This window comes from Grampus griseus (genome assembly GCF_964374135.1).
Source record: "Grampus griseus genome assembly, chromosome: 16".
Lineage (NCBI taxonomy): Eukaryota > Metazoa > Chordata > Mammalia > Artiodactyla > Delphinidae > Grampus > Grampus griseus.
The window spans coordinates 25,726,541-25,738,630 of NC_139010.1; the positions used below are offsets into that span (position 1 = coordinate 25,726,541).

The 12,090-nt window shown below is 54.2% G+C and overlaps 1 protein-coding gene across 1 annotated transcript in view; it reads left to right on the forward strand.

Annotated features, from left to right (window-relative positions):
• Positions 1-12,090, forward strand: part of LOC309834716 (cadherin-23) — a gene marked incomplete at both ends in the record, with an annotated part of 313,077 nt that overhangs the window by 64,256 nt on the left and 236,731 nt on the right. Inside the window, 3 exons of the mRNA XM_082673735.1 lie at positions 468-610; positions 1,297-1,344; positions 1,450-1,542. Coding sequence (XP_082529861.1) covers positions 468-610; positions 1,297-1,344; positions 1,450-1,542 — 284 coding nt within the window. The remainder of the gene's footprint in view (positions 1-467; positions 611-1,296; positions 1,345-1,449; positions 1,543-12,090) is intronic.

Below are 12,090 nucleotides of genomic sequence, written 5' to 3' on the forward strand. Positions count from 1 at the left end.
TCCCAGTTCCAGCAGACTTCCAGCAGAAGTCCCGGGGTTGGCTTTGATTGGCTAATTTGGGTCACATGCTCATCCCTGAACCAATCACTGTGACCAGGGAGATGGAGTGCTCTGAGTGGCTAGGGCTAAGTACTGTGCCCATCTTGGAATGTAAGAATTGAAGGGTTGGGAGCTTGCACTCATCTGAGCCACTTGGAGGACTCCTCTAAATTAAGAAAAGAGGACAGGCAGAAGTCACAGAACGTGGTGAATGACAGTTCCCTATTACACACTGTGACAAGTGACCAGGATGGAGGCAGGGAGCCTGGAACAGAGCCAGAGATGCACAGGGGTCTGCGGTAGTCAGTGACCTGCTGGTGGTCTGTTGGGCGGCTGCTGCCCACAGGGACTCAGCCACCTGAGTAAGGTGCTCAAGAATGGATTAACCTCCCGTCTTTGCCCTCTGCTCTCTCCTGCGGGTACTTCAGGTTCCTCTGTGACCCAGTTGCTGGCCCGAGACATGGACAACGACCCCCTGGTGTTCGGCGTGGTTGGGGAGGAGGCCTCCCGCATCTTTGCCGTGGAGCCTGACACGGGCGTGGTGTGGCTCCGGCAGCCGCTGGACAGAGAGGTATGACCTGCCGTGACCTCTGCCCCTGGCCTTCCCTAGGGAGGCAGAAGCACACATTGGGGGGGGATGGCTCGTCATCTTCTGACCCTGAAGCAGCATCTTCCTGCCGGAATGGTGTCCCTCTTCCAAGGCCAGTGCTGATGTCTGGACTTGGGGTTAGAATAGGGTGGTTTGGGGTGTCTCCAAGTAAGGGGCGACACTGGATAGGCAAAAGGGACAGTGACCTCGGATTCATCCCCTGTAGAACAGCGGCTCCACAGAGTGTGCACATCTACACCCCCCAACAGATGTTCCCCCAAAGGACGTTTTCCCGAGACACAGGTAGCCCTTAGCACGTTAAGGGAAGAGTTTGAACAAAACCCCAACCCCTGCTTTCTCCTCACTTTGAAGTGGCCCCAGAGGTGACTTGCTCAAGATCACACAGCCATTTAGAGACAGAGCCCAAATTAGAGCGAGATTCCTGACTCCTAATCTACTGCTCCTTTATGGGAAGGGTCCATATTCTGAACCTACTTCCCCAACCCAGAAGGCACTGCTTATTCCTTAGGGAAGCCTTCAGTTATCCAGTCCCAGACCAGCTCCTGGGGCAATGCTGGCGGGTCTCCGGCACCAAGTAGGGCTCCGGACGCAGGGCCTCAGCTCCCCTCTCTAACTCTGACCTCCTCCCTCCCTCCGTTTTCTTTCAGACCAAGTCGGAGTTCACGGTGGAGTTCTCTGTCAGCGACCACCAGGGGGTGAGTGTCCCTTAAGGCCCCTGCTTCCCCGGGAGGCGGGGTTCCTGAGCCTTGGGTGGAAAGAGGCTGGAGGCTGATGCTAGCTCCCCACTCTTGTCTTGCCAGGTGATCACGCGGAAGGTGAACATCCAGGTCGGGGACGTGAATGACAACGCACCCACGTTTCATAATCAGCCCTACAGTGTCCGCATCCCTGAGGTAGGGGCCCCCAGGGTCACACTTGAGGGACATTGCGGGCCTGCTGCTCTGGGGCCACCGGCGAGGAGGCTGATGCTGGAGAAAGGGCATTTCCAGCTCCTCTCCTGCCCACACCTCAGCCCAGCACCAGCTCTGGTCAGGTTGGTGACTGAGCCAGCGCCTCTGAGGGGGCCTGTCTGCTGGCTGCGGGAGCCTTGTGCCTGAGAGAGGGCCTGCCTTGGATGAGCCCTCCCAACTCCAGCCAGAATCAGGGACAGGACAGAGGTTGGGAGGGGCAGGTTGCACGTTTTTTTCCATTTACAGCCAGTGCGGGCCTTGGGCAGGTACGTTGGCAGGCCTAACCCCAGGCCTCCCAGCTTTGGCTAGAGCAGGTCCCCCAGGATGCAAAGTGCATGCAGTACCTGGGAGGGGCTTTCTTTCTTGAACCCTGCGCTGTCTTGCTGGCCTTCGGCTGCTTTGGGTTGTCTGCGTAACTCAGTGTATTTGCGTGAGTGCGTGTGGGTAAAACCACGCCATTGCTCGTAACTGAGAAGTGCACATCATTGCATTACAAACAGTTCCTTAATAAGCTGGCTGCTGGCTCCCGATGGCCCCAGCGTTCTCATTGCTTACTGTCCCTCTCCCCGGTGGCCGATGGCAGTCTTCTGGCCTGACAGCGATTCAAAGACCTTGAAGGTGGAGGGTAAAGAGCTTCTAACTGGGTGTCCCTCAGGCCTGCCCTCGGGGCTCTGGGTTGGGTGGCAGCAGTAAAGGTTTGGGATGGGAATGATGGGAGATGGAATCCTCTGGGGAGAGGCAGCCTGGCACCATGGCATTGGAGTGCTAGCCCCTTTATGTTATAGGTCATTGGATCAGGAAACTGAAAGAGGTTTAGAAAATATCTATTCAGTTTATAGATGAGAAAAGTGAGGCTCAGTGTGGGAGAGTGACTTGCCCAAGGTCACACAGCTTTGACTTTGAGCCTCCTGACTCCCAGGGCAGCTTCAGATTCCTCAGGGATGAAGAAACCGGATCTCATGCCTCTAAGTTCCGGTTGCTGGCCCTCCTTACTCAGCTGTGAGCCAAGGGTCCTGTGCTTGTGCCAGACAGAGTGAAGTAGGACAGATGTGCAGGTGGGACACACCAGAGGTACTCATGCCCTTCCCCTCATGGGGTGGGACCTAAGGAGAGAGAGCCTGCAGTCCCAAGCATGGGGACACGGTGCCCTGAGCTGTGGCCGGTGTGCCCAGGACTGCAGCTTGGCTCCGGGCCCCGGCTCATTTGGAAGTCTCTCTAATTTAATGGTCTCTACGTGCCAGCCTGCACTCTAGTCCCGGGCTCAGAAACCAAGGGCACAGCTCGGAGTTAATGAGCCTTGCACCCATTGCTCAGCTGCCATCCTGGCAGGCATGGCTGCCCTCTGCCTTCCCTCACGGGGGGCAGCAGACAGCAGCAATAGCAAGGGGATGAGGGGTCACATCCCTGCTTCCCAGCCCTTGGGCCAGGGCCAGCCTTTTCCTCTCTCCCTTGCCAGGAGAAGATGTGACCTCCAATACCACCCTGTTGGAATCCCCCAGGATTCTCCAAAGGCAAAGCCTCCAAGGAGAGAGCCTCTTCAGTCATTCACTTATTTAACAAATATTTATTGAGCGTCTGCTGTGGGCTTGGTGCTGTGCCAGGCTCTCACTGCACAGAGACCTGGGAGGCCAGAGGAATATATAATGAGGGGAGCCAGAACCAGAGGCCAGAGACCCCAGGCCTAGCCCCTGCTCTGCTCCCAGATTGCTGGGTCCATTTGGGCATGTCACTTAACCTCTCTGGGCCATGGTGCTCCTTATCTAATAAAAGCAGAGGACAGGTGGGATAAAATGGCCTGCCTCCTGCCCATCTGATGCGGAGAGGGTAGGCCAAGAGGGGCCGGCTGGAAGGACACACAGTCCTTGGAAGAAGGCCTGTGTGGTTTACTCGCTTGCATGTAAACCTCCCTATCAGGTCACTTAGGTGGCCTGATACTCGATGCCCTGCTCAGGGCTGCTCCGTGTGGCCAGCGGGGATGTGGTGTCAGCTGGATGGAGGCCTGGCCCCTCCTGACCCGAGGTGGCTTGGCACTGACCAGCCCTGGCCTGGGGTGGACACCTGAGCTAGAGCTTAGCTGCCTGGCTCAAACCCCAGCTGGAGTACCAGGGAAGAGTCTGCTGGTCCTGGCCCAGAATTCAGGCAGGGGTCTCCTGCTTACATTGAAGTCACCCTGGAAACCCCAGGCGCTTGCCCTTGCCCTTGAGAAGCCCGATTCAGTGAAAGAGGCCCTATGGATGTGAATAGGATGAGAATGCAAACCAGAGAGACAGGGGTCACTGCAGACCCTGTGAGGCATCAGTCTTGAGGGGGTGCCAGAGTGATCAGAGAAATCTCAACAGGCTTCCAGGAGGAGGTGGGTTTCCAGGAGAAGCTCGCCAAGGTGAGCAGCAGAGCTCCTGTGTTGTATGGTGGGAAGAGGGAGACTGGAGGTCACGACATCTGGGTTCTAGTCCTGATTGTGCCAGCAACTGGCTGGGTGAGACTTCAGACCTGTCACTGCCCCTCTGCTGCCTTCAACTCCAACAGCTGTTAAACTGGGGAGTTGGGCCAGGCCCCTTCCAGGACTGACATGCCGTGATCTGAGGAGGCATCCCAGCAGGAGTGGCTCCTTTCTTATCCTCCAGTGCTTCATTATTCCTTGAGGGCTGACAAAGACCTCCAGTGGCTGCCTCCATGCACTCAGCTCCTCTTTTGGTCATCCTAGCCACCTGCACACCATCCCTAACCTTCCCAACTTCCACTCCCCCCAGCCCTAGGGGCCCTGATAATGTTTGGGTCTGTTGTGTCCAAAACCCAGGGATAGGCGTGGGGAACAAGTTACAGGGAGGTAAATCTAGGTCTACATATGGAAGAACTTTCTAATGAGACCCACCCCACAATCTACTCCCCTGTCCTGCTGAGGATGTACTGAGCTCGCCATCCCTGAAGGTATACAAGCAGAAGCAGGAGAACCCCGTGTCTCAGAAGCCATCTAGTACTGAGTGCCGGGGAGGTGATGAATCAGAGGCTCCCAAACATACCCCATCAGAATTTCCTGGGGGACTGTTGGGAGGCATATTCCCGGGCCCCTGCAATTCTTTTAATTAATTAATTTATTTATTTGGCTGCGTTGGGTCTTCGTTGCTGCGTGCAGGCTTTCTCTAGATGCGGCGAGTGGGGGCTACTCTTAGTTGCGGTGCCCGGGCTTCTCATTGTGGTGGCTTCTCTTGTTGCGGAGCACGGGCTCTAGGCACACGGGCTCAGTAGTTGTGGCTCACGGGCTCTAGAGCGCAGGCTCAGTAGTTGTGGTTCACGGCTTAGTTGCTCCGCGGCATGTAGGATCTTCCTGGAGCAGGACTCAAACCCGTGTCCCCTGCATTGGCAGGCGGATTCTTAACCACTGCGCCACCAGGGAAGTCCGCCCCTGCAATTCTGAATCAGTAGTTGGGGAACAGTTGGCCCAGGAAGCTGCATTTTTAACTCCATGGCGACAGCAAGCCCTGGAGGATAATATCTGTGGCCCTCCCCATCAGAGGGTTTCTGAGAGGTGCTGGGGTAGCCCATCTCTGAGGGGAACTTTCAGCCTGTCAACAACTGCCTAGAGACATCACCCATGGGGACCCACGTCCTCAGGCCTGGAATAGGAGCAGATGGGAGGCGGGTCAAGACCAGGCACTGCCCCTTTCCTGGGAGAAGCTCACCCGCCCCCTGCCCACCCAGCCCTGCCCCCTCTCCCTCTGAAAGCCCCTGCCTAAGCCGGACAGGTGTGTTTGGGTTTGTTTGTTCTTGGTGCCCCTCCTGCCCACCCCTCTCCCCTCACTAAGCTGTTCTACATGTAATTATCCATTTTATCAGGGTGAAAGGCCCTGCAATTCACTTGTCGAAGCCCTAACGAGGCAGAGGCAGCGTGGATGCTTTCAAGTCTGTAAAGAAAAGGGAAATCCTGCTAGAATTGGCAACTTAATTCACCAAGCCAGCCTTGACAGACCTCATTAAGCCCCTGTGTATTCATTTCAGGCTAATGGCTGTCATGCTGACTGCTGTTTGATTTGCTGTAATAGACTTTTACGGCATTCCAATTTGCTCAGACGTGTTTGCCTGTGTCTGTGCCCAGCGACGCTGCTCCAGCACCTCTGTTAGGGGTGCGTGCCCACCTCGCTGACCTTCAGCGTCCCTCCAGCTGTGCCCGGGGGAGGTGACCCTCGGGCCTGGGTGTTTGGGCAGGAGGATGGCGTGAGGTTAGAAGTCAGATGGTGCCAGGTGGCTCCTCGGGTCAAGGAGGGCCTCTGAAGTGTCAGGGATGGCCACGTCACTGAAGTTCTGAGAAGTTCAGCCTCCTTAGCTGGGCAGTGGAGGCTTTTATCCATCTGGCCTCAACCTACGTTTCTCAACTTATCTCCTGGTATTCCTCAGCACGAATCCTCCTGTCAGCCGAGGGGCTCATCCAGCGCCTCTGAGCGTGTGTCTTTGTCTCTCTCTTTTCTTTGTAAAACACACTTTGTACTGTTCTAACTAGTACTGGAGTGTTTCCTTTCTTCTCTCAGCCTAACTCTATTCTGCCTGTCCTTCAAAGCCCAAATCTGATCCGCTGTGCTTTGATCCACTCAAGTCGTTTGAAATGAACACAAACATTTGTTGAACAGCTATGGAGCAGGGCCCAGGGATTTTCAGCTGGCTTGGATATGCAGGGTAGAAAACACAGACTCTACTATTTGCCAGCTGTACAACTTTGGAAGGAATCTAACCTTTATGGAGCTCAGTTTTCTTATCTATAAGATGGGCGACAATATTTGCCATGTGGGGTTATTGTGAGAGCTCTAATAAGGCAGGTAGGAAAAGCCCTTAGCCCAGTTTGTGGCTCATAATACATTTTAGCCACACCATAAACTACAGAATTGAGCCACACTCAGTCACCATAAACTACTGGTGATTGAAACCAGGGTCTTTGTGCTCAGGGAAGGTAATTTTACAGAGAGAAAAACAAGTAAGTAGATGTCTAACTATGTCTAAATGTATTAAATGCTATGGTAGCTTAGAATGTGCAAAGTAGGGTGGAAGGCGTAGACCTATGGAGGGGACTGTGGAAGGCATGACCTGGTCTATATATGGGGGCTATTTGTTTGGGACCTTAGAGGATAAGTAGGAGTTTGTTAGTCAGAGAAGCAGATGATGTTGTCTCTGAATATCAGTACTTTCTGTGATCCTTTAGCTTCTTTTCATATACTGGAATTTCCCGAAGAGGAATATGAACTTTAACTCCTGACCAGAGATCCTGCTGAGGCGGGACAGTGACTGTATAGGTGTGTGTGTCCCTTGCAGGTGCCCACTATTACCTTGTAGAAACAAAGCCAGGCTGGAAGTGGGCCTGGGCCCTCTGGGTCCCTCCCCAGTTTCTGTGATGGACAGGTCCTGCATAGATCTTTGTCACCCCTGGCTTTGGGTGACCAGCTGTAAGGTGGGATGAGGCTAGAAGTGGGGACGGGTGGTGCTGGGACGAGTTGACAGGGGCCTGAGAGACTGAGAGTCCTTGCCTGAGCCTCAAAGCTGGCTGGGGACAGGGTCGGAGCCAGAACCCAGGGCTCCTGGCGCTGGGTCCCACTAGGCCACACCATCTCTCCATGTCACTTAATAAAGACAAATGAAAGTTACTCCTTGTATATCCTTACTAGAGATGGGAAAACAGGAAGAAGAGTATTCCTGTCAATCTTTTGTCAATGAAACAAAGTAAATAATTCATTTCTATAATGATAATAATAATTTGATGTTTTGTTGTAATTCAGAGCTTCCTATGTGCCCAATGCCATACTTCCAGTGTGGGAGCTCACTGAGTCCTCGCCTCATGGGGTAGCCACTCATGTCCGCATTCTACAGATGTGGATGGGGAAGTAGAGAGGATATGTAAGTTGCCCAAAGCTAGGCAAGGATGGAGCCAGGATTCAGAGACAAGTCTGGTTACGGGTTCTTTGGCAGGTAGCGTCAATTCTACCTGCAAAATGGAAATAATTATATTGCCTTGCAAAATTGTTGTGAGGATTAAAGTGTGTGGGACCATGTAAGAGAAGTACTTAGCATAGTGCCCAGTGTAAATGCCCAAGAAATGCTCATGGTTGTAGTTGTTGTTTGTACGTCCGTGTCTCCCGTCAGACAGAACAGGAACAGAGCTTGGTCACCTGTGAGTCCCCAGCTCCCAGTCTAGGAACCTGTCCCTTGGACGTGAACTTCACGAGTGGGCAGAGCCCTGCTGCTTCCTGTGCCTCTTGGGTGGCTGGGAGGACAGCAGGAGCATTTATGCGGAGCCCGTTGCTGGTGCTCACTGACGCCCTCTGTTGCCTGCCAATTCCTGAATCTCAGCCATGCCATCCCATGTGCCGTGGGCATGTGGGGAGCCCGGAGTGGCCCAGAGTCTGAGGAGGTGGACTTGCCAAACTTATTAGCACCCACTGGGCCCTACAGCAGTGCCCCCAGCTGCCCTCCTCAAGGAGTGCGCATCAGATGCTGAATGATTTATAAACTGCATCCCCGGTTTGCAGAGAGAGATGGGGGGTGAGGGGGACTTCCACTGGCTTGTGCCTGCCATCCCCCCTGAGGTGTCAGCTCTGCTCATGAGAGTGTCATCTCCCACGCCAGGAGAGGCAGACCCTTGACAGGCCATATTAATTTTTACCTCGGGGCCACGGTGCCTGGGGGCCCCCTCTGCATCTATCCACCCGCCTATTGATCTGGGAGAGGGAGGCCAATAAATCATTTCAGGGGCTCTGGATCCTGCTGGCTAGAGTCAGAGTAGTTTGTTCCAGCCAGGTGGCAACACTGGGCCATGTCTCTGTGTCCCTCGGTGAGCAGCCGGTGCCTGTGCCTTTTCTGGTCTCCCCCTGCTAGCAGCACAGTGACGGATACCTGGAACCCCTCCTTTCTCCCAGCAGGCAGGTGTCTCAGCCTGCAGCAGCAAGGACAGCGAGCTTTGGGCTTGTAGCAATGAAGATATGCATATGCGCAAAGCAATAGGGCTGCCTATTTCTACATTCTTGAGGTTGTGGGGGGTGTGTGTGTGTGTGCGCGCGCGCACTTATTTAAGTAATGTCTTCTCTATGTCCTAGTGTTTTCACTGTCTTTCATTTGTCCTCATGACAACTCTGTAAGTCAAGGGAAAGTTATTCTTCCCATTTTCAAGACGAGAGAAATTGAGGCCAATACAAGGTGACTGCTTTCCCTAAGTCCCCTCGCATCAGATATGCTTGCAACTAGAGCCAAGTCTTTCCCTCTCATTTTTCAGCATCTTTGCATGGGTCTTTTTGCAACTTTGCCATGACCTGCTGTGGTTTGCCAAATGTTGCCCAGGGAGACGAGCTGGGGACTCTGGGCTCCGAGCACAGGCTTCCTCCCATCCAAGGCTGGATGCTGTCACACAGCCCCGTGCACAGGCTATGGGGGTTCAGTGGAGAAGCTTCACTCAGAGCCCACTGCCCACTGTCTGCAGTGAGGACCATCCTCAGTGGTCAGGACCCAGCCATGGTCATAGCGATGCCCCTTCCGTGTGACCTGCAGGGTTAGCGTGTGCCCAGAGGTAGCCTCCAAGACTTCAGTCCCCAAACGCGTGTACAACACATTTTCGTGAGAAGTCAGAGACCCACACATGGGTAAATGCCAGGCTGCTCCGCCTGCCTGCAGGGAAGAGTCAACATCTTTCTGCCACCTCCTCCTTGGTCTTGGGTGCCCGGGAGGGAGTAAATGGAGTCCCACAAAACCCAGGCCCAGAGAGCTCAGCCTAGCCACACAGTCCGAAGCTCCTTGCTCCCTCCTCCACCCTGTGGAGTGAAACCCAGGGCCCCCCATCCCCTGAGATCCCTTTGGCAGCTCCTTCCATGCCCATGGGGCATGGCCAGGGCTGTGGGCACCCCCCCCCCAGCAGCACGAGGAAAGAGGACAGTGTGGCAACAGGAGATGGAAGGAGCCCAGATGTGATTGAAATTATTTTGTCTGAATGGTAATAATGTTTTTAATTACGTCGGTTTCCTCACCGATTCTCACTGGGAGTCTTTGGGGGCCCATATAATTCCATTGCAATGACTGCAGGACCCTTTGCCATGAATATGAAGCAGGGGACCGTGTGTGGAGCCCAGCTCGTGTGCGTTAGGGATTCTCTGGCACGTGCCGGGATACCTTTTATTGTGCCCCTCGCCCTTTAAATAAAGAACCCCTAAATGGAAGGAGATGATAGCTGCCTGCTGGAGATGTTCCTGCAGCATTGCTGGGCTGTCAGCCTCGTGTGCCGGAGTCCATCTGGCGTCTTTCATCTCCCTTTCTCTTTACTGTTCTCCTCTCCCGCGTGGTGGGGCCCTGTTGGAGGAAGGGTGTAAAACTCCTGCCTGCACCCCTTTTCCTCCAGGCAGTGAGGTTTCCTTAGACCTTGGGTGGGAGAACAGCTTTAGGAAACAGAGGGTTGAAGAAGGTCCCTTGTGCACAGGAGCAGCCGTGGCTTCACTGCATCGTGAGAACCTGAGCCCCATCTGTGACACAGGGACCCTGATCCCTACTGCAACGCTGTGGTGGAGGCAGGCACACATGGGCTCTCGCTCCACATTGGGAGGTCATGAACAAGGGGTTTAGCCTCCCGGAGCCTCTGTTTCTTCATCTGTAAAATAGGGATACACTGAGGTGGTTGTGAGAGTTCAGTGAGAGCATGTATACGAGGCAGCACATCCACAGGGTAGCTGACCGGCATTCCTGTTGTTCTGAAAAGTTCAGGAAAGTTGCTTGGAAGGCCAAGGAGCTCGACAGGTGGGCTCCATTGCTGTGTGCTGATTGGTTGATATTGGGGGTGTTAGTGGACAAGAAACTTACAGTCCAGTGAGAGACAGGAAACATGAGGAAAACATGCAACTAAGATGTGACAAGGAAAAAATGGAAACAGAGTCACCTAGAAATAACTAGTAATAGGCAGAGAGCATTTCAAATAGACTCCTTGAAACCAGCACCAGAAGGACCGTCGAGGTGACCCCATCCCACCACACATTCTGTAGAGATCAACAAAGCCAGAGAGGGTCAAAGATTTGCCCAAGGTCACCTGGTAAATCAGTGGCAAACCACTGAAGATCTAACGTAACCAGCGAAGATGCTCAGGGAGACGGTTTCCAGACCCGTGGTGAGACTGAGTGCACCCCTGGGTGGAGGCGTAGCGCTGTTCTCAGAGGTGGATGTCCAGAGCTGGGCTGGGGGCCCAGCGGGTGCTGCCTCCCAGACTCCCGTAGCACCCCACACCCCAGGAGCCGTGGCCTGGCAGTCTGCCTTCTCGATGAAGAGCCCGCTTGAGGGTGTGGACCGACCACACGCGGTCCTGCCTTTCCTCTTCTTGGAAATTGCTCTGTGATTTTTGTCTCAGCCCCTCTACTTACCGTAACAAGTTCGGATATTGTCAAAATGGCTTGCGGACAGGCCTGGCAGCCCCCCGTAACATGGAGGGCCCACACAGTAAACTTGTTGTGATGTGTTCTCAGGCTGCCCGACCCACCTTGTTTTCTTCCAGAAAATGAGAGAAAGAGGGAGAGAGGTCTTGGGTGATGGAATTATTATAATTTCTCTAATTCCTTAGCAGCCTTTAATTACTTTGCAACTTTGTGGTGCTGGCTGGAAGCTGGGAGGGGCTGAGTTCTCCCTCTTTATAATAACCTTAAGCAGAAGCCTCCTGTCCGTCTATTAAAAAGCCCGCTCTTCTCTCCAGATGTGATAATGCGCCTGAGAGATTTCACCCGGGCGTGATCGCTAGGTGCAATGCAATCGTCCCCGCTCGCTGTCGTCACCATCCATGGGCCAGCCCACCTCCCCAGCATGGGGTACTGCCAGCCACAAAGAGCCGAATGCCTGGTCACGTCCTTGTCCAGGAGGGCCACAGGCTCAGGCTGTCCCCTCTTGCAGTCCTGCCCCGGAGAGAGGGAAGGGGCTTGGAGGCCTTTTCCACTGACCCTTCCCCTCTCGGTATCTCCCAGTGTGAGCCCAGCTGTGCCTCCCACCATTCCTAGCACAAACCCTGCATTGAAATCCATCCATTTGCGTGAGGCTTTACTCTCCCAGTTTTCTTGTCCTCTCCGTCCTGGATCCTCACTACAGGGTAGTCGCTTTCCTGCCGCCCTGCCTTTGTTCGTGTTGTGCCCTCCCCCGAGACGCTCTCACCCAAACCCACTGCACCGTCTTCCTTCCTACCATTTAGCCAGACCCTAATCTTCCTTCCTCAGAGCAAGCTGGTGGGGGAGGGCGGGGGAGGTTGGTCCTCTCTGTCACCATCTACAGATAAGCAAGCCAAGTGTTAGAGGAGTTGGAAGACTTGCCCGGGTTATTCCGTTTGGAGGTGGCCATGGGGATCATACTTAGGCCCTTCGCTTGGTCTTCTCCACTGGACTTGAAGGCACAGGCCTCTCTTAGTCCCTGCCCTTGGAATTGCTCCTACACCCATTCCGTCCATCCTGGCTTCTAAACCCCACTCTTGGGCCAACCCTCTGCCTCCTAACCTTGGCCTGGCCT